Here is a 22058-nt window from a genome sequence, read left to right as displayed (position 1 = left end):
AACTACTAAAGAGAAAATGGTTGTTCACTTTTATATTTTTCTTCCAGAGAAATTTTTTGAGATGAAAAAGGGACAGTGTAAAGATGCTCTTGAAATTTACAAACGATTTCTGACTAGAATGACTAGAGTATCTGAATTTCTTAAAGTTGCAGAGGTAAGTAACCTCAAATATTATCATGAAAAATCTTAAGTGATCAACTGCTGAAGGGTAAGCTATATTTTCTCCATATCAAACTAAAAAGCACATGTATCAAAATATTACTTCTATTTTCAGACATTTGACATTTGTATACTATCTATAGCTCAAGCAGTACCAATTAAATCCAGGTTCTAAAGTTCTTGGGCCCTATGGGCGTCAGTAGTGGGTTGAAGCACAAGATACCAAAACTAACCATAGCTTGTTGCATTCCATTCATGATTAGAGCCACCACCTGTGCCAATGGACAGTCCCTGACTTAAATGTAACCTTGAAGAGGGTGGCAATTTTGGGGACTAGAAGGGATCTTCATGAAGATCTATCTTCAAGTGTCACGCTGACAACTAGATTTAACACTCTCTTGTACAACATTCCTAGCTCAAATAGAATCTGCAGCAAGTGTACCCATTCATAATGTCCTCCTGCTACATGGACACTGCTCAGATTTATAATCTTCCTTTCTTTTTGATGGATAGAAGAAGCAGATCACATTCTAAAATCAAGCAAGTGGCTTTGGAGTTGAAAACGCTAAAAGTCTCAAGGCAGTGAGCTGAGACTTAAAAAAATTGGGACAGAAAAATAGAAGCTCTGGACCACAGCGCAACTGGACTAAGGATGCTAGCAGAGATTGATATTTTAACACGGGTCTCAAACACACAGCCTGCGGGCCACATGCAGCCCCTTGGAGTTATTTGCTGCAGCCCTCCAAGCTCCCCTCACCCGCCGCCCCTTCCTCCTCCCCCCTCCCTCCCCCCAGTGCACCATGTCCCTGTTCCTCTGCCTACCTCCAGGTGCTTCCCGCTGTTTGGCGACGCTTAGCACTTTCCAGGAGGGAGGGGGCAGAGCAGGGAGCCATGCACTGAGGGGAGGAGGCGGAGAAGAGGTGAGGCAGGGCAGGGGCGGGGATTTGGGAAAGGGGTTGAAATAGGGGTGGGGCAGGGAAGGGGTGGGAAGAGGCAGGGCGGGGCCTCCATGGAAGGGATGGAGTGGGGACAGAGCAGGAGTGGGTGGGTTTGTACCTTTATATGAAAAGGTGTCAGTGATGCAGCCCTCGGGCCAATGTACTGGTCCTCATGGTGATTTGAGTTTGAGATCCCTGTTTTAACGTTTATTTTAGTTTTCCAAAGAGCTGAAAGGGGCATAAACCAAAGGGACCCAGATTGAAGGGTGAAGAGGTGCAGCTCCTGCAGGAGTTCTTTCGCTGACTGAGCGAGGATTAACTGGAAGTTTCAAAAAGAGTTCTGAGTCCTGGATAATGCTTTCTTGAGCTCACTACTGCTGCCTTTTCAGACTAAATGCATTAGAGCTGGAAAGTTTTGCTTGTATGTGCAAGGGAGTGCAAGACCTGAGTGAGAATTGAGTTTTGTGCGGGGGGTTGTATCTAAAACTTTTTTGCTCCCTAGAAGGGAGCATTGCAGCATTTTCAAGGTGTTTGGAAGGGTGAGGAAGTGGCTTGTGGGGAAAAATCAGTTATGAAGTTTGTAACTTGTGTACTTAATGATATTTAGACATAATGCATAAGAAGTTAGTTGAAGAGAAAATATGTGACAGTTTTAATCAATTTGAATACTTGCTGCAGTTGTAGCATACAAGCACTACTGGTTTCGCAATAAAATTGTTCTTTAAATCCACAGCAAGTTGGAATTGACAAAGGAGACATTCCTGATCTCACACAAGTAAGTTTCTAAGTTTTGTATAAACTGATTCAATAAGGAAAGATACAGTAAGCTAAAACTGTATGAGGAAGAGTCAGATAATTGGCATGTACCCTGATATGTACCTTTCTTGAAATCCTTCTCAAATGCAAAAGGGAGGAATTTGCAAATTGTCAACCAGTTTTGGCAGATTGATCTCTGGTGGTCATTTAATCCCAGAAGACCAGTTCATTTTCTGATTATTGTTTTAAAGTTTGTAACTAGATAATGAAAAGACTGCCTATCTGTTTTCCCTTGTAGAAGTGCAGATTTATCCCACAAGGAGTGTGAGTACTGCATTTAAAAAATGGACTAAGGTGTCATAGCACTGAATTTGTGCTTTGACCTACTTCATAATTTCACCTCTGGCAGAATGTCGTGGTCCATAGCTATAAAGAAGTTGCCATAATATGACCAAATACGAGTATCTTAAACTTTAAAACACGGTAAGGAGCTAAAATTAGAGGCAGAATTTTATTCCTTGAAACTCAAACATGGATCAAACTCCTTACTTACAGCAACTATAGGGTTACCATAGTTAACAAATAAAAAAAGAGGACCCCCTTGCCCCGCCCATTCCCCCCAGCCCCGCCCCCTCCTCCCTCCCACTCCCAGCCACGCGAAAGGGGCTGCCCGAGCACTACCGGCTTCACAGTTTGCCGGGCAGACCCTGCGCCCCCGGCCGGCGCTTCCCCAGCGCAGCTGGAGCCCAGGAGGGGAAGCGTCCAGCTGGGGGCGCGGGGTCTGGAGGCTGCCCGGCAAACTGTGAAGCCGGTAGCGCTCGGCCTTCGGACAGCCCCTATGCCTCCGGACCTTGCGCCCCCGGCTGGGCACATCCCCTCCCGGGCTCCGGCGGCGCAGGGTCCGGAGGTATGGGGGCTGCCCAAAGCCCGTAGCGCTCGGCTCTTAAACAGAGCCAAAGAGTCAGGGGAGGAGCAGAGCTGCCGCGGCGCTACCGGCTTCGAGCAGTCCCCATGCCTCCGGACCCTGCGCCGCCGGAGCCCGGGAGGGGAAGTGCCCGGCCGGCGGCTGGGGTCCGGAGGCAAGGGGGCTGCCTGAAGCCCATAGTGCTCGGGCAGCTCGGCTCTTAAACAGAGCCAAAGAGTCAGGGGAGGAGCAGAGCCGCCGCGGGAGGGGAAGTGCCCGGCCGGCATTTTCCTGGACATGTTCAGCTTTTTGGCAATTCCCCTGACGGGGGTTTGTTTGCCGAAAAGCCGGATATGTCCGGGAAAAACCGGACCTATGGTAACCCTAAGCAACTACAAGTATTAATATGGCATTCCTGTCTTTAACAAGAACCATAACAATATTTGTTAATTAATGTTGTTTTACTTAATGCACAGTAGCATGGAAATTTTCATTAATGAATGCAGAACAGTGTATTCAAATCAAATTTTAACTTATTGCATATCTCAATGCCTGCAAAATGGCACAGAAACTAAAAGCTTTTAATCAAACTGGAGAGCAACTATATAAAAATCTAATGAATTTTTAATAGAACATGTTCACTACTTATAAATCTATATTAAAAACATCTAAATATTTGGTTCCCTACTATATTCCATAAATTGTTTCTTCTGACTGGAAAATATCCCTAGTTTCTTAAAGCTCAGAATTGAAATAAAGCTAAATAAAAGTTTGCATTTAACATTTTGGCTTGATTTGAGGAAAAATAACTGAAGCCTAAGGACTTCTTGAGGTTTTTATATAATCTAAAATACTGCATTTACAACAAATTTACTTTTTTAAATAGTTCAGTTTCCATTTTAGTCTGCTAGAAGCTAAAATTGTTGCATAACTTGAAACATTTAATGCAGTTTTCTTTTTACAGAGTAATAGCTATATGTAGTGTCAGCTTCCAGGATAGCTGCTGCACCACTGACCCTTCTTGGGGTCTGGAGTGCACCCCCATAGATGTCAGGCCTCAGATCTTTATCTCTCAGAGGGTAGAATTCTGTAATTTTCCTGCTTTTAGACCAGTGTGACAGATTATCCTTACCAATCTGCCTGAGGCCACAGTTGATCAGGCTGGGGCCACAGGATCTTTTTTGGGAGGAGATGAAGAGGCACACCAAGTGTTTAAATTTTAAAGCTTTTATTGATAAAATAATAAAATAACACAGCAGACAGTGCTGGGAACGCTCCCACATCACTCAGGGGAAGAAAGAAAGCGTTAATGCCCCAAGCCCTAACCCACTTTCATACGCTCACACGCACGACCCAGACTGGCCAAGTCCAGGTGTAACATCAGAAGAAGGGGGGGGGGGGAAGGTGGACGGGAGTGCTGTCCTGGGCACCCAGGCCATCCAAGGATCCGCTGGGTTCTCAGAGTTGTTTCAGCTCTCAGGAGGGTTTTAAGTCCTGGGCTCCTTGGGGAGGGGCGAGTTTCATTCAGGAAACTCTGCTCCTAGTGCTTTGGGTTGTGACACCAGGACTTATGTCCCCTGGATACCAACTATGATTACTTCAGCAGGCCCAACTGGGATTTGAATCCTGCTATTGAGTTCTCTCCGAGAGCTGTGACTAGTAGTTAGTTAGTGCACAGGGACCACACCGCTTTCTCAAACAAGTATTGTTCAATATTACCAGTAGAAATAAAGCAGACTGAGACATGGGGTACAAATAAGAGGCCTGGCCACATGAATCTTGCATTGCTTTTACCTTAGCTGCTCCTGGCCTAGATGCTTAGGTCCCGTTTAGAGAGAGGCTGCTTGCCTATAGCTCTTACCTCTCCCCTAGTCTGTATCAGCCTCATAGCATGCTGACCATTTGTCCTTCTTCCTTTCTGCCAGAGCCACCTTCTAAGGTCTCTTATTTTTGGCGTCTCAGCTTCTTTCATCTCATTTATGTCTGATGGCACCATTATTTTTGTTAGCTGCTTTAAAGGTGTTTACCAGAAGCTCTTATCTGTCTTTCCTCCTCAGTTCTTTAACCCCTTTATTACCGCCCCCCCCTTGATTTAACTCTATGCACTATCATGCAACTATACAAAACTGAACAGAGAAACAGTCTCACTTGATGGTGATAAGATACTAGACACTTCCACACTTTGTCACATGTGAATTATCAAATCCTTAGGCAAAGAGGTTTTAACTTGGGCTATGGCTGTTACTGAGATCACAGGAAGCACCCAGAAATTGTTAGAATGAAATTTAATTCTTGAAGTACTTCTGCATATTTGCCCTTATTATGCTGCTACGCTTCTGCAGCCTTCAGGAAAGCAGTGTCCATTGGACTGCATGAGCAGCTTCTGTCAGAACATTCTGAACATTCAGAGCCAATACTAAAAGGGCAGTGTGTTGTGTTTATATTTTAGACCCTGACTGACTAAGCACAGACAGTGCCAGTATTTCTTAATGTAAAACCTTAAAAGTCAGGATCCCTGATCGATCTTGGATCAGTATCTGGCTCCAGAGATGCCCAAGTCAAGTAAACAGTCACTGAAAAATCATGTATTAGTTCCTATCTAGTCTGACTGGCATGGCAGGAGCAAACCATTCTGAGGCACTGAAGAAACTTGCATCTAGGCAGAATCCGGTCTGGGCAGGAAACCTCAGGTTGGTACCAAAGGAGTCACGAGAGAGACCTGAATTTTGACAAAAATGTGTTCCAAAACGGGTGTTTAAATTCCACCAGATTCAGCCCCCTAGCTCAGTGGTTCTCAACCAGGGGTACATGTTTGAAATTAAAATATTTTTTTATTTGAAATTTCTTTGTTTCCAATTTTACTTCAATTTTGATTTGGAGGTAAGCCTTTTAAAAGTTTGTTTCATGTCAAATTAAAGTCTTCATTTGAGGTCAAATGAAATTTTTGACTTTGTTTTTGTTTGCCAAACACAAATCATCTGGGGTCTAGCTGAAATTTCTTAAATGTTTTGTTCAGCTGCTGAACAGAAGAAGCAGTTATTTCCACAGCTCTAATTGAAATACCAGTTATATTTTATGTAAGGTGACATTACTTCTGTGTTCTTAAGGCTCCGTCTACTAGGTCTAGAGTGGTTTTAGTGGTATTCCTTAGTGATGTTAATAAATATCTCCCAAAATGTCCTATGTAGAAGATTTACATGTACACGGTGCTACTCTCTCAATTTGGCATCTAGGTTTGATGCTTTGCAGCCCCAAAGAAGGGAAATATAGTGGGTTTTAACTTTTCATAAATACTTCCGTTTTAGTTATTTCCCAGCCATGTCTCTTATTCTTGGATTTTTGCTTCATATAAATTTTAACCTTTCTGGTTCAGGTTCAGGGAGTTGGAAGTTGAGGTGGGCATCTTAGTTGCTAGAAAACATGAGGGATTTTTAATTTTAGTAGACAGACAAAATATACCAGGTATGCCTGAAGTGGAGAGAGCAGGCTTGTGGCAGCCACTACCAAACTGAATAGAAGATTAGGCTGACTTTGCTAACTCTAGAGAGTCACCTTCTGTGGATATTGCCTAGTCATCTGTGCCAGAGATTATCCCCATGAATGTGTCATAACTTCTGAATAGCAAATGTTGCCAGCTGCATGCTATTAAGCTTCATATTTAACTGGTTTGGGTGTAGGGTGACCAGATGTCTCTATTTTTATAGGGACAGTCCTGATATTTGGGGCTTTTTCTTATATAGAGGTCTACCCCTCCCATCCCAATTTTTCACAGTTACCATCTGTCACGGAGTATTGGGGGACTCAGGGCCCTGCACCCCCGGCTTCCTGCGATTCACCATGACTCTCAGCCAGCCAGTAAAGCAGAAGGTTTATTTGGATGACAGGAATACAGTCCAAGACAGGTCTTGCAGGCACAGACAAGAGGGACCCCCTCAGTTAAGTCCAGCTTGGGGTCCCAGGGCATCCCAGCCCACCCCCCTTTGGGGGGGGGAGTCAGAGCCATCTCTGCCTCCCAGCCATCTCTCCAGCCTGCTTCCAGCACTCTGCCTTCAGCGACCCCTCCCACAGCCTTTGTCCAGTTTCCCGGGCTAAGGAGTCACCTGGCCTTCAACCCCTTCCTGGGTTCTCATGTTACACATTCAGGTATGCGCCCTCGGGCAGACTCAGACTCCTATCCCCCAATGCAGACTATTCCAGCCCCACTCCCCTGTCAGCATTCACAGACCACAGTAAGAACAGTCCCAGTTCGTCACACCATCTGATCACCCTATTTGGGTGTGGCACTATGACCTCAGAGGCCTTGGAACTCCTAGTTCTGGAGCCCTATCTATAGTTGTATCAGACAGACTTTTTAAAGTTCACTTGTTTTTAAAATCTAATCTAGCACAAATGCTACAAATAGTATATTTGAAAACTATTAAGTCTCAGGAAGAGACCTGAATACTGTAGCTAGAATATTGAAATATTGATTGGCCGAACATTCAGTGTGCCCAACAAAATACTAAATCCTTCATTATTGTTCCTCTTATCCACAAAAATGGATACCCTATATAACAGAGAATTAGCTTAGAGAGAAATAAATAGGTAAATGGCCAAGTCTGTTACTTTTTAGCAAACCTGAAACTTTTGTGGCTTTCGTTTTTCACTACCAGTGAATTCTAGCAACTTTTTCACTTATTAATGAAGTTACCTGTACTGAGCTATTTGCTTGTGCTTGCATTATTTATTTCAAATGTTAGGGTATGTAAATAGATACAGAACTTTTCAAATCATTAAGACAGCTCAGAGTGTTGCACAACTTGGCCATGTTTGAATGTTAACCCCTTCTCCTCCCCCTCCTCCCCCCCCCACACCTCTGATACTTTTTAATAAAAAAATTAAGTTGTGAAACTAAATGTGCTGTTTCCAAGATCTTGTGTTGAGGTTCTTCTGTGTAAGTCTGTCAAGGAATCCTGATGTTAAATACATGTGCACTGGAACACTAAAATTGTGTAGTGAATAGTTTTTATTGAAGACTTGGCTACAAGAGGGTTCTACTATGCAGCATTACTGTACATCAAATTTGTTGCCTAAAAAAAAGTATTCATTTCATATTGATACCGGTGGTAGTCATATCTTATGAAGTTGATTTTAGTCTGGCACTTGAAATTGTCTTCAGTAACACTGTATGTGCATATTGGAAATAATAGCACTGACTTCAAGCATGACAGGTTTTTTGTTTTGTATTGCTTTTTTAAATTTTCAATGCACGTATTTACACAGAGCTATTAAAGAACTTATTTATGACAAACATTTTAGGTATTGCTGACAAGAGTTCTGGTTGATCTGAAAATCACTGATAATGAAAATTCCCCTTTTAAAGAATGTACCATTGATGAACCGGTAACCCTGATAAAATATTGCTGTTATCTACGGTTGTAGCTCTCAAGGGCTTCTTGTTCACTCATTGGTCTTATGGAAATCTACTTATCTAGGCACTATTTTTATACTGGAGTAACTAAGGACACTGAAACTTGTTCTTGCTTTCTTTCCTTTTTATCCACCATTGTAACAGCAACTGCATCCCTGGGTATTTTACTCGGCTATAAAATCTGGTTATTTAAAGTCTCAAAACACTGAGGATCTTGAATTTAAGAAAATTGAGTGCAGTATTAGTCAAACTTCATTAGACTGAGATTTATTTCATTTTATAAAGTATCTGAAATTGGAATTTTTGAATTTATTTTCTTCTGGCTCCTGAATCTTGATTACCTGTCCCATATATTCATAAGTTGTTTTCTTTTTTTTTTTTTAAACCAGACTATGTAGATATTTCATGCTATTACCTGGAAAGTGTTCAAATTCTAAGCATAGCTTTTTATAATTAATCTGGACCATTTTTTAATTTACACTTTTCCTTTTAGTGGAAAATACTAGCTGATAAATACAACTCTAACCATTAGTCACAAATGGGAAAAATTGTCCGTGTTTTAGCTAAAAGCTAATTTATAACACACCCAATTGATATGAGCATAAATACCTGTGTGGATTTAGTGTGTGTGTTTGTAATTTTCCCTTAACCTGTGGATGCCTGTGCTGTTAATGTCAAACACATGATCTGTCTGGAAGTCTGGTGAGCACATCATGTACATAGGATTCAATAACTGTATAGTAAAGAAAGAGATGGCTATAACTCTGCAAAGAATAAATGTTTCAGAATTGGCTTTTTTATAGAATTGCTTTTTTGTCTTGATATTGCCAGCATGAAAATACTTTTTTTTTTTTCCTCTTTACACAATGGAGTGGAATTGGGGGTTATAGCATGCGTATGCAAACTGGTTTTACTTTTAGCAGAAGATTATTTAAATTGCCCTGATAACCTTAAGGCTCCCATCATTTAGTGTGTTTAAAGAAAAAAATGTGCACCTTTTTTTTTATATTCACTTTCTAGGCTCCCAGCAGTCTTATGGAGACCCTGGAACAACATCTAAACACGTTGGAAGGGAAAAAACCCGGGAACAGGTAAAATGATGCAATTGCATGTGTAGAACTAGATTAAAAATTCATCAAGCCAAAAATAGAAGCCCCTCCAGGCCAGAGGGGCCACCCAGCATCCAGAGCTTCCCCTTTTGCTTCTTATTGAAAGAAGAGGTGCCTCTTGGTTCCAGCTCGCTTCTCTCCTAGAGCAACGCTTGGATACTAGCCATCTTTAATTCTTCAGGCTGTGTTGATTGTTTCAGAGCTGCCACATTTAAGTTTTTTTGCAAGACCAGTGAAGCGAGAAAGTGGTCTGTGTATCACTGTTCTCCGCTGGAACTTCCAAGGAAGTAGGGGAAGCATAGTGATGTGAGACTCCATTTGCCCACGGGGAGTATAGCAGCATCACACTGTGTTCATCCAAGTATTTGCTGTTCCTCTAATTTATACTGGTTCTACTTCCCCATACTGGACTTTAAACACTGCTTGAGATTTTATTTTTTTTCACACCATTATGACATACAAGCAATGCCTTTTTACAGCTATTTTAAGATTTCCCTGTGTTTTTATATCTGAAACAAGTATAACCTATACAAATGTAATTCTGCTTTGTTTTGATACCAACTAATTAAACATAAATATTGAAGACAGCCCGCACTTATGTCATTCATGATTCACTTTTCAGAACAGACTAATCCTATTATTTAGCTAGCATCATTGACTTCTCGAATGTTTTCTGTTTACAAGCGCCGCTTAATGGAGTTCTTAATTTTACCCCCCAAAAACTATGTATACACTGCAACATAATGGAATCCACTTAACTTGTATTGCTTTTGTACAAGGACCAGTTTGAGGAAGAATAAGTTGGTTCTTCACCGTTACTTTATTTGCTGTAAAAATTTGTAAAAATTTTATTTGCTGGGCAGATTTTTCTAATCGTCTTGCAGCCTCTTATCTAGATGTTTATCTTAACTGTTCACTTTTTTGAGGAAAAAAGTTAAAGTGCACTTAACCTATGCATTCTTTCTTTACTTTCTGTATGTCTGTTTGCCGTGCAATTTAGTGAAGGGTAAGTTTTTATATACTCTTGTTTGCATGCATATTTAAGTGCTTATCTTATTGAGGAGATTGAGTGATTAAATCTTTCCAGTTTCTAGTTTCTATGATTAAGTTGCTTTTTCATGAGCTTTGCATATATTTGTGTTCGCTGATATTTGCAACTAATCAAGGAATATTTGCTTTCTCGTGCACAAAGAGGAATATCTAATAGTGTATTTCAGAACTAGTTGTCTTAACCACAAAATTTAAATGCATGAAAAATTCTCTGATCAATTTCACAAATGGGAATGTACCCAGAAGTTAAACTGGTACAAAAAATTGACTATCAGATTAGTAAAAAAGCTTAGCCTAGAAGTGAGAAAATTGACTGACTCAAACTATTTAGAGAGACAAGTGGATGAGGTAATATCTTTTTATTGGACCAGTTTCTGTTGGTGAAAGGCACACTCTTGAGCTTACACAGAGATCTTCTTCAGGTTTTTTTACTCAGCTGAAGTTCTGTGAAAGCAGCAATCAGTGACATCATTACTCTTTATAACAAACAACTATCTATGGGTAAGAAAATGCACAGCTAGGGCACTCAAACAGCCTTAACTCTGCCTAGTAGTGACAGCATGAGGTAGGAAAAAGCCCGAATAAATCTTTCCTGAGTTTAATCTAGGACCAGAAATATTAATATACAGTTTTAATTAAGGCATGGTTATTGCATGATGTCACCACAGGGCAGATTTTAGTCTAGGTGTCCTAACTATGCATTGCCATATCTTTGCATATTTGGGCTTCTTTTCAGTATAATCTTCTATATGAATTTCCTGGGTTTGTAATGTTTTGTTTTATTTATGTTAAATACAGTAGCCCTGTAACACTTTAATCTTAAATCACTGGTATGTATGCCTTAAATGCCACCTTACCATAGAGCTATATATTTCAGACATAACTGTCAAGAGCTAAGGCATAGCTGATCTTGGCTTTTGTAGCTTTCTGGCAGCTTAAAAATAAGTGGATTTGACCCGCTGAAGAGTCTTCCTGTTCCATACTGACTCATATGCCAACCCTTCCCAGCCACCAATACAGGGGGCATGGCTGGGAAAGAGGTAAGGCCAGGCCACCACTTCACTCCAGTAATCCCCAGCTTTCATGGGGCCAAAAGCAGACGTGTAAGTTGCTGCCTTACTTACAGTTCTTGTGTCAAGTACATCGGGTCTGAACTGTAAGATTTAGCCCAGGGTGTCAAATGCCACAGACAGTACTAAACATAGGCATTAGTATTTCACCACTTAAAACTTCTCTTTATTTCCTAAAATGACAGACTTTGAGTTAAACTACAGCATGTATTGGTTTTGAAATGGCTTTTAGACCAGTCCAGCGTACTTGTTTGTAATCTCTTTAGTTAAATATTTTTTTAATGAGAACTTGAAAAACTATTCTGATGTTTCTTCAGCATGCTTTCCTAAAATGTCCTTAACTTGAAAATCTTCATTATCTTCTCTTCTTTTTAGATCTGGTGCTCCTTCTCCCTTGAGCAAGGTAAATATTAATAGCTTATGTACTAATTAAGATTGATTGCTCTCAGTCAGCATATGCTTTTAAACTACCATTAGAGTTAAAAGTGCTTAAGAAAAATTCTTTATTTGGGTCTGTGTGGCGCTCCTCACCCCCCCCCCCCGAAACCTCCACATATCCCAAGCTCTAGGCAAACTACCATCAGTTTAAAAAAAAAAAGTGTGTGTGTGTGTGTGTGTGTGTGTGTGTGTGTGTGTGTGTGTGTGTGTGGACGCAAACAATGAAACCACTGTAAAACAGGGATTGGAGACCTGCTCTTGAATTTTAAGCTGCTAACTCATGGTGGCTGAGAATGCTCTTGAAAGAATGTTGAACTGCCTTGCCGGGAGATGGCAATCAAGTGCTATGTGGAGGCATAACGGATGTCCACACCTTCAACTTGGCCATTCCCATTTCCCAGTGAGAAGCTGACTCGGTGGCATGTCAGCTTCTCTCCCCTACATCTTTTTCTCTAGTAGTATATTTACTGTGACGAGACTGCCTTTTTGAGTTCTCTATTTGATTTGCCATCCCCTATTTGGCTGGTTTCAGGTCACTGTTCCTCCCCCCTCCCCCCCCCAAATGTCTGCATACTTTTGTTACAGAAATTCTAATACCAAGCAGCATCCAGCCTTATCCTAATGACCTTAAAGGACATGAGTACTGCCTCTCTCTTAGGCCTGGTCATGTCAGCTCAGAGGACAGGGTCTCTGCAAATGTTTGGCATCAGTCTGTCAGTGCCCAGGAAACATGACTCAAGTCATTCATTCATACGCTGAAATCATTCTGTAGATCAAACTTGTATGCACTAAAGGCTTCCACGAAGACAGGGGAATCAAATAGTCACCTCACTAGGAGTAAGGTGGCTATTGTGAATTATCAGTTGTGCAAGGTGTTTTCAACAGCTTTTAATGCCTACTTCTTCCAAGGAATATAGTAGTAGTAATACCTACCTCTTCTATAGTCTTTTCATCCGTAGATCTCAAAGTGCTTTACAAAGGAGGTCAGTATCCCTATCTTACAGATGTGGAAACTTAAGCACAAAGAGGTAAAGTGACTTGCCTAGTGTACCCAGCAAGCCAGAGCACTATGGGCCCCCCTCTACCTCCCATGGTTAGTTTTTCCTGTGTGCTGCTGCCTTGTTGACTCCACATTTCTTCAATGCGTTCATATGTAAATAGGCATCCAGTTTAGCTTACAATGCTTAGTGTACATCCAAGAGATGAATAAACATTCTATGTCTGCCAGAAAACCTGTTTCTCCGCCTCTGCTGATGACTCATACCTTGACACAGACTCTAAGGACGTATTTCATTATTTATGTGCGTAACTCTTTACAAAGTATCTGTAGGTACATTTCACAATGATACTAAAAACCAGTGTGATCCCAGCTTTTATTTAAGACCTCACATGGCGTTCTGTGGCGAACGAGAATGTACATACAAGAATTGGGACTTTCCTGTAACCCCCTTGCCTGCTGGCATTAAGGTGATATTGGGTTACAACCGTGTACTATTGTCTTCAGTCTTCATTACTTGTGATTGCAGAATACAATAACAAGCCCCAGTCAAGGGGATGCATGACTCAGTGCCCCAGACAGTAATTCCAGATTATTCTGATGGGAAGATCTTTAGTGCTTTTAAGTACCTACACTGCTAACCGCTGGACTGACTTCTTCACTCAGTAATTCACCTTGCAGAACTGAAGAGTGGCCTGAGTCTTTGATTCTGTTACTCTGAATACATGGTTGTAGTTACAATTGATAAATGCAGCATTCTTGAAACCTACTTTCATGGTGTAGCTTAATGTTTGCAATTTGTCAAATGAGGGCAGCTTCCTCAAAAGTGACTTCTTGTAGGGGTGCACAACTGAACTATGGGCTTCCCTGACAGTACAGAGAGGTTAACAAAGCTATAGTTAGGTTTTTGGTCTGTTCTCACAGCATTAGTTATATTTTGATACCAGTTAGCGTTACAACACATCAGTAACAGTTTAAATATTTAAAAGGAACTGCTGCTGGTATAAAGCTTTTCAAATTGCCCATAAAATCCTGCAGAGCAGCTCTGTGGGAGTCCAAGGTTTTGGAGCTGACACTTCATTTTACACACAACTTGACCTATTTTTGAGATGGAGTTGACTATTGTACCCTCCCCCACATTCTTGCATTATCCATTATGTAGGATTTAATCTAAACCTCTCTCTCACACCATTTGGAAGCTTGTTCCTGGATCATGCTGATTTCTCTACCCTCTAACTTTCAGACTGAGGAGGAGGCGGCACAGTATCTTCATTCCTAATTTTCTTCTCCAGCCCCATAAACTGGATTACCGTTTTTACCATGAGTATACTTCCCCACTTCCTAAATAACCCCAAATCCCTTGCATGTTTTCTTGCTGTTCTGCTTTTAATACTCTTATGAAAGGGTAATATCTCTCTTCCCACGGGAAGTCTCACTTCAAAATTCTTAAACATAACCCATGCTCCTAGCCTTGAGGAGACGTGTTGATATGGCCATGTTGATCTATCCAAAGTACCATCAAAGAAAGAACTTGCTTGTCTGTAATTGTTGTCTGAATGTACAATAATATATTTGATTTGCTTTATGTTCCCAATATTTTTCTTGACAGAATTTCTCAATTGAGCTGTTTTTCCCCAGAGATTACTTTTCCAGGGAACTACCATGTGATTCCCTGATTGGTCATACTGGCACTTCTCTTCTTCAGAGCATTTTACGCATTAACTAATTAGCCTCCGATTGTTAACTCTTCATTATTCTTGTTCCCTTTACCCTCTACCTCCACCCAGACAAGACACTTGAGATGCTATGCAGTGATTCAAAGTGGAACAGTACAGTATCTAAACAGAATCCTCTCTCCAAAAAAGGGTATTTCTGACAAGAAAATAAATGCAGAAAAAAAGTGCCAACAGTTACCATGTTTTCTGTTTAACACATTTTAGTGGGTGGAGAACTAGAATCGTATAAAAGTTGGAGGATTGATGGGACAGAAATTGAGGAAGAGCAAATTTCTTTCCCTAGATGTATATAGCAAAAATAACCTCCAACACCAGCGTGAGACTTAGTGTGGGATCTTCTTAAAGGTGGATGGTGGAAAACTGTCGATCCCTATCAGGGTAAAGAAATTTGAGACTACAAACTTTAGCCGTAAGAGCCACAGACAGCATTTGGATGTTGCACCTAAGAGTAGGTATCTCCTAATGATACCATTCATTATTATGGAGATAGTTGCCTGTAATAAGTTGTTTTAACAAATCGTAATCTTGGGTCTGTTGTAGCATTTCATGAACTGAAGTAAAGTATTTTCTTTTAAACTGCTTTATCAAGCTTCTCAGGTTGGAGGGTATGCAGTGGAAAGTAGTGATGTACAAACGTGCAAACATGGCTAGTACAAAGAAAGAAGCCACATAATATCTATTTTTTTTTTATAGCTGACCATTTTTTCTTTTCTCAATTTCACCGAAACTAAATGCATAGGGTGAATAACTTACATCTCCAAAAAAAGAGAGAAGTTGGGATTTGAGCCTTTGGAAAGGCAGGGTTTAAGAAGCTTACCCAGTGACCAGACATTCCCCATGCAAGTAAAGGATCCCATAAACCAGGGGTAGGCAACCTATGGCACATGTGCTGAAGGCAGCACGCAAGCTGATTTTCAGTGGCACTCACACTGCCCGGGTCCTGGCCACCAGTCCGGGGGGCTCTACAATTTAATTTTAAATGAAGCTTCTTAAACATTTTTAAAACCTTATTTACTTTACATACAACAATAGTTTAGTTACGGTATATATTATAGACTTATAGAAAGAGACCTTCTAAAAACGTTAAAATGTATTACTGGCACGCGAAACCTTAAATTAGAGTGAATAAATGAAGACCCGGCACACCGCTTCTGAAAGGTTGCCGACCCCTGCCATAAACAGAGCACACAATTAGTTAAGTAGCGTTTTGTACTTGTGTGGCTTTTTCAAATTTGCTAGTCCATTAAAGCATGTCTTATTTAAGAATATTTATGCTGTTCAGCCTTTGAAGTAAAAAGAAGTGCATTCTGTATGGAGACTTGATTTTTTTTTGTGTTGTCCCCAGACTAATTTTTATTCACTGGAAAATTTTCTTTTTGTATTCGAGGTAATATTAGTTTGTAAGGTAGACTTGAAAGCCTATGCTAGTCTATATATTGATGATGGCACCACCTTTTTGAGTGATTATGTATTTTGACTTTTTGTCTCCAGTCTTCTCCAGCCACAACTGTTACATCTCCTAATTCTACCCCAGCAAAAAGTATTGATACTTCTCCACCAGTTGATCTCTTTGCAACTTCATCTACAGCCGCTCCTGTCAGGTGAGTTCTGCAATATGTTAATCGTGAACTGTTTTCATGTATTGCCTACAGACCCTTTCCCCATTTCACATTGTGGATTTTAAAAGCTAACCATGTTCCATAGTTCTGAGAAATGCTGTGCCTGCTATACAAATTCCAGATCTCTGGAGTATACCAGTTACAGCTCTACAGTTTGTCACTGGACTCATTCACGATTTTTAGTTTACTTAACACTGAATGCATAGCATATTTGTGGAATGGTACAGCATTACAGTTGTACAAACACTAGATTTATATGACTAATTCCAAGAAAACTGAAATTAGTTCCGTAGCTACTTTGGGCAGTATCCAATATCACAACCGTTAAGCACTGCTACTTCATATAAACAAGCAAGTTCTGTTTGACTAGAATCATAGAATATCAGGGTTGGAAGGGATCTCAGGAGGCCATCTAGTCCAACCCCCTGCTCCAAAGCAGGACCAATCTCCAGACAGATTTTTGCCCCCGATCCCTAAATGGCTCCCTCAAGGATTAAACTCACAACCCTCTGTTTAGCAGGCCAATGCTCAAGTCACTGAGCTAGCCCTCCCCCATATACATGTTAATGGAAATAGTGTTAACTTAATTTATTGATTTTTATTTCTACTTTAACCTTAAATATTAATCTTCACATATAAATAGACATGATGAACCAAAATTAACTTACTTTTTTCACTTCATTCTTTTGAAGGGTGAGGTACTGAAATGTGATTCGTTTGTGATACAGTTCTAAAATGAGCCCTTGATATGAACTTTTTTCCTGTTGCCTGTTCAGTACCTGATGCATAGGTCTATAGTTTTCTGACCTAGTGGACAAAAATATTTTGGAAGATGGTTGCTGTGACTGAAAACAGAGCTCCATTCCCATTGGTCCTAAAAGGGTTTTGATTTTCCTTTTAGAAATTCTGCAGTAGTATTTCCTCTATTGTGCTTTGTCCTACAGTATCATTGCTGTTCAATTGTGTCCTCTGGAGAGACAGAACAGTATCAGTGTCCACTAATATAAATAAGTGGTTAGGAACAACGATGTCCTCTCTCCAAGTGCTGAATACCTTCAGCATTTATTGAGCTAAATGCGTGTTTAAATGCATTTAGTAGCTTCTGAAGGATTAGGTTCTGATCCAGAAAAATACTTGCTTTACAGTGGTTTGACAGATATCCTAATCTTGTTCACAACATTTACACTCCAGCGTAACATGAAACAGCTTTTACTTTGCAGAATTATACAAATGTCTGTAATCCTACAGATTTGGTTTTTCTTCCCTCCCCCCATCCCCCCCATAGCACTTCCAAACCATCCAGTGATCTTCTAGATCTTCAGCCAGATTTCACATCTACTGGGCAAGCAGCTCCAACTGCTGCAGCAGGAGCAACTTCATGGGGAGGTAAAGTACCTGTTTGTTTTACTCTTCCTTTTAATCTCACTCTTAGGTTGGCAGCTGAACTGAAACTTGTCTTTCCCTACTGTTATAGAATCATAGAATATCAGGGTTGGAAGGGACCTCAGGAGATCATCTAGTCCAACCCCCTGCTCAAAGCAGGACCAATCCCCAATTAAATCATCCAACAAATTTTTGCCCCATATCCCTAAATGGCCCCCTCAAGGATTGAACTCACAACCCCTAGGTTTAGCAGGCCAATGCTCAAACCACTGAGCTATCCCTCCCCCTGGGTTGTAGGTTCTTTGCAGTGAAGAATCTTCTAGGAGTGGATGTGCACATCCTATAGGGGAGCCAGAGTGTGTAGCCCAGAGAGTGGGAGGGAACAGCTGGGAAGGAGATGGTGGGGTGGGGGAGCCTCGAACAGCCTGGTGGTGTACTGATAGGGATGGGGCATAGGGATGGGGTCAAAAGACCAGTGTTCTAATCTATACCAGTAGCTCTGCCCGTGACTTGATAAGTGACTTACCCCCAGTCACATAACAGTTTTCTCTGCAGACAAGTGAGATCTGTAGAAGAAAGGCACCATGAAAATTCTAAAATATTGGCACTATTACTTCTTGGATTTCTTAATCTGCCCTTGCTCAGTGAGTGGTGATATTTTTAGTTGGCCTGTAAGTGTATTAACAATCCTAGGAGTCCTAAATTTTGAAAACACTATTTCCTGAAATACTTCCAGGTGAACAAAACTGCTGATGGTAACAGCCATATCAGCATAGCCATGGTATGCAAAATCTTAAAAAATTTCAGTTTGGGCTAATGCTACTCTATATCCGAAACACTTCATGGACTCAAATTCTCTCTGAAACTTCTAAGGAAGAAAAGGCGTCTTGGGCAATGTATTTATATATCTGGTCTGTATTTGCTCTGATTTTTTAACTCTTAGAGCAGCAACTCTTGTGGATCTTCTAGCTCTAAAATTTTCCATATTAACTACTATTTTCAAAGATCTTAAGGCGAGAAAAGAAAACTATGATCAATTTGCCTAACCTTTTTTCTACATAATACATGCTGTAGAATGTCACCTAGTTATTCCTGCATGAAGCCTATAACTTCTGGTTAAATTAGAGCATATCCTTTTTAAAGACATCAAATCCTGATCCAAAGACTTTGAGTGATGGAGAATCTGCCACATCACTACATAAATTGTCCCAGTGGTTAATTCCCCTCTGTGTTAAAGATATAACAAGATACAGTGGTTGGGAGCCAGAGTTAGACAAATTCACGATTGTCCCTTCTATGTAGATACTTACAGACCATGATCAAGTTACCTCTTAATCTTCTCTTGGTTAACCTACATAGATGAAGCTTTTTTTTCATCTTCTTTGGTAAAGCTGGTTTTCTAAAAATAAAGTCATTTTTGTAATAATTTTCTGAACTTTTTTCCAATATATCCACTTTCTTTTTAAAGCATGGATAACAGAACTGCACACAGTATTCCAGTAATGATCTTAATACCATCTATAGGGGGTAATAATACCTCCTTACTTCTCAATATTCCCTCTTGTACATCCAAGGGATGCGTTTCCTCTTAGCCATTGCATTGCACTGGAGCTCATGCTTAGTTGGCTATCCACTATGACCATAAGTCCTTTTCTATATTCTGAATATATTTGTCCATTCTCCAAGCCCTATAAGTGTGACCTACATTCTTGGTTCCTAGAAGTATGACCTTGCATTAACTATGTTAAAATGTATGTTCAAGTGAGTCCAGCTTACCATGCATTTGAATTCAGTGTATAGAACTGAGTTGTCCAGGTTGTCTGTTCCACAGTTTTTATCATCTGTGGATTTTATTGGCAATTATCAATGATCTGGAAGAAAACCAGATCTAGGTGTGGAATAGCACTGAGTCTAAAACAGATGGCAGTAGGTCCCCATTAAAAATGCCCTCAATGAATGAAGTTTACTCATTTACAGTTATTTCTTTATCTAGCCATCCTAGTAACAGATTAAATATGAGCTACATTGGTTTTTGTATAGTATTAATTTTTAATTAGTGCCATGTGGTATCAAGTAAAATACCTGTTAGGTTGACGATATATAGATTTCTATGTCTTTATCAACCAAACTTTAATCTCCTCTTAGGCCAAACTTGATTTATTTATTTTTATCTTTTTCATAAAAATATATTGTCTGGAAAAAAATTATGCAGCCATGCTTTAATTCTGCACTGATGGCATCCTGTATTGGCCTTTCTATGATTTTGTCTTGGATCATGGTCAAGCTAAGCGCCCTAGATTTACCCAGGTCATCTTATTTACCTTTTTATAAATACTAGCATATTAGCTTTTTATTCAGGCCACTGGATTTTGTTAAATATCAACATCGCAAACCTCTCAGCCAATTCTTCTAAAAATCCTGAGGTGCCAATTATCTGCAGACTTAAAAATGCTGAAGAGCAATTGTGAATTTAAACATCCTAATTATAGTTGAAATAGAAAGTATTTCATTATCATGTGAACGTCCTCCACTTGATTCTGCATACAGAACAAAACATTTTTGAATCCTTCTGCCGTATCTGTCACTGACAATTTTAGCATCCTTGTCTAGTAATGTACCTATAACACCACTAGGATTTGTTTTGTTCCTGATGTAATAAGTTCCTTCTTATTTTCTTCTAACCTACAGAATGTAATTTTTGATACCCTTTTAACCATTTTATTAGGAAAGCACTTGTTTCAACAACTCAAATTATTTTTTATTCTAATAAGTCTACTTTACCATTGGCAGTAATACAAATATGGTGTCCTGTTAAATATGTAGTAATTCTGTGTGAGATAATATGCTAATTGCAAGGAATAACTCTGTGCCTTATTTTGACACATCCTTCAAGCAATTGGCAAATCCATTAAAGTATTATGTACTGGAATAGGTTGCTTTTTATATATTTTGTGAGGTTTCTTTATTTTGAAACTGGGATTTATTTTTTCACTCTTGGGGGTGGGGTGGGGTTGGGGGTATGATAGGTAAATTTGACTTGATTTAGAATGAGCTCTAAAAATTATAACTAAATATCCAGGACTCCGTAAGAGAATGCAAGCTGCCAGTAAATGTATTTTAGAGTCTCTTCCTGTTGCTATACTGAAACTTTTACGCTGTGGAATACACTTTCAGAAAAGCTAGGCTTCCTTTCTCATAGGGTACTCTAGGCTTCCCACCTACTTCCTTCTCAATGATCTTGCATCAGTTATCACAATTCAGCAGAGGAAATCAGAATGCTATTCTTTTCCAGTATTTGTACAGCTCCACTTGTCAGGTATAAGGAAATTGTTGAAAAGCAACAATAGATGTTCATGCATCTACTCCCTATCCCTCTCTGGGTTATGTGCCTCCCGCACGCAAGGCCAAAAGAGCTTGATACTCAAAGCCAGATCAACTCATTAAATGGTCTAGGAGTGATTCAGACACAGTTTGGTGAGGAGAAGTAAAAATTAGGTTTCTCCTGATCAGAGTCAAATTTTAAATGGTCACTATGTAAAATAATTAAAAAGAAACTTATACTGTCCTTAGGTCTTAAACGTTAACTGTAAACAAAAGCCTATTTCACTTCAACTGGATATGAGAGCTGCCTTGTTTTAAGACAGGGGAGGATAGTTCAGCAAGGTATATGGTGATTTGCTTTAGGTTTCAAATGTTCATCCCCCACTGCTTCTAGCTGTCTCCTTTTTTCACTGGTGTTCCAACATATCTCATACTACATATCACAACCACCACAGAAATCTGTAAGAATAGGGACTGCCTAAGAGTATTGTTTATCATAGTATGCCCTTGTCAACTTCATATCTTTACAATGTAAAATAACAATAATAAACTAAAGAGCGTATGAGATGGGATGCATAAGTATGGAGTATTTCACCATTCACATCAACCCTGTGCTACAATTGAAGCAAGTTCTTCTAGAACGAAGACATGAACAGAGCAGAAAAAATTGGACAAATTAAATTTAGAACTGGTCAAGGCTCTTTGTTCTTCAGACCTCCTCCTTTGCATCAGTCTCTTTCAAGTTATTGAGAAGTTGACAATCTACTTATGTCTTCATATGCTAACATATTCCTTTCTTTCAGCAATGTCAAGCAGTTGTAATCTGTGAACCAAAAGTTTTAACATTCTCTTGTAGCTTGTAACATCCTCTTGTAGGATTCCGGAAACTTGAGTCTCTAGACTTCAAACCGAGACTACTTTTTATATGCTGAAAGAAGTTTAGAAAAACGGATCTAGAAATAGGGAAAAGAAACCATGAAACTAAGGAAGAGAATAGCTGTCATGGCTAAGAGCCCGTTTTTATTTTCACAGTTTAAGGCACATCAGAAACTTTGTTTTAAGTACAGTGACATAATCTATATCATACATGGTCACACAGACTGTTTTAACAGTGATTTGGATTTTAAAATGTATCTGCACTTTAACAATAAAGTAATATTGCTTTCTG

General features: G+C 39.9%; 1 protein-coding gene across 30 annotated transcripts in view; it reads left to right on the top strand.

Annotated features, from left to right (window-relative positions):
* SNAP91 (synaptosome associated protein 91) overlaps positions 1–22058 on the top strand; it is a 146604-nt gene that overhangs the window by 73985 nt on the left and 50561 nt on the right. For 19 of the 30 annotated variants that reach the window (XM_065588117.1, XM_065588113.1, XM_065588141.1 and 16 more), the window contains exons 8-14: positions 48–154; positions 1831–1872; positions 8056–8139; positions 9188–9258; positions 11772–11799; positions 16059–16168; positions 17472–17572. In XM_065588117.1, coding sequence (XP_065444189.1) covers positions 48–154; positions 1831–1872; positions 8056–8139; positions 9188–9258; positions 11772–11799; positions 16059–16168; positions 17472–17572 — 543 coding nt within the window. The remainder of the gene's footprint in view (positions 1–47; positions 155–1830; positions 1873–8055; positions 8140–9187; positions 9259–11771; positions 11800–16058; positions 16169–17471; positions 17573–22058) is intronic. The other 11 variants (XM_065588143.1, XM_065588142.1, XM_065588140.1 and 8 more) reach the window with 1 other exon arrangement.

The sequence above is a fragment of the Chrysemys picta genome, chromosome 3 (genome assembly GCF_011386835.1).
Source record: "Chrysemys picta bellii isolate R12L10 chromosome 3, ASM1138683v2, whole genome shotgun sequence".
In the NCBI taxonomy this organism is placed as follows: domain Eukaryota; kingdom Metazoa; phylum Chordata; order Testudines; family Emydidae; genus Chrysemys; species Chrysemys picta.
This window is presented reverse-complemented; position numbering and strand designations above follow the sequence as displayed.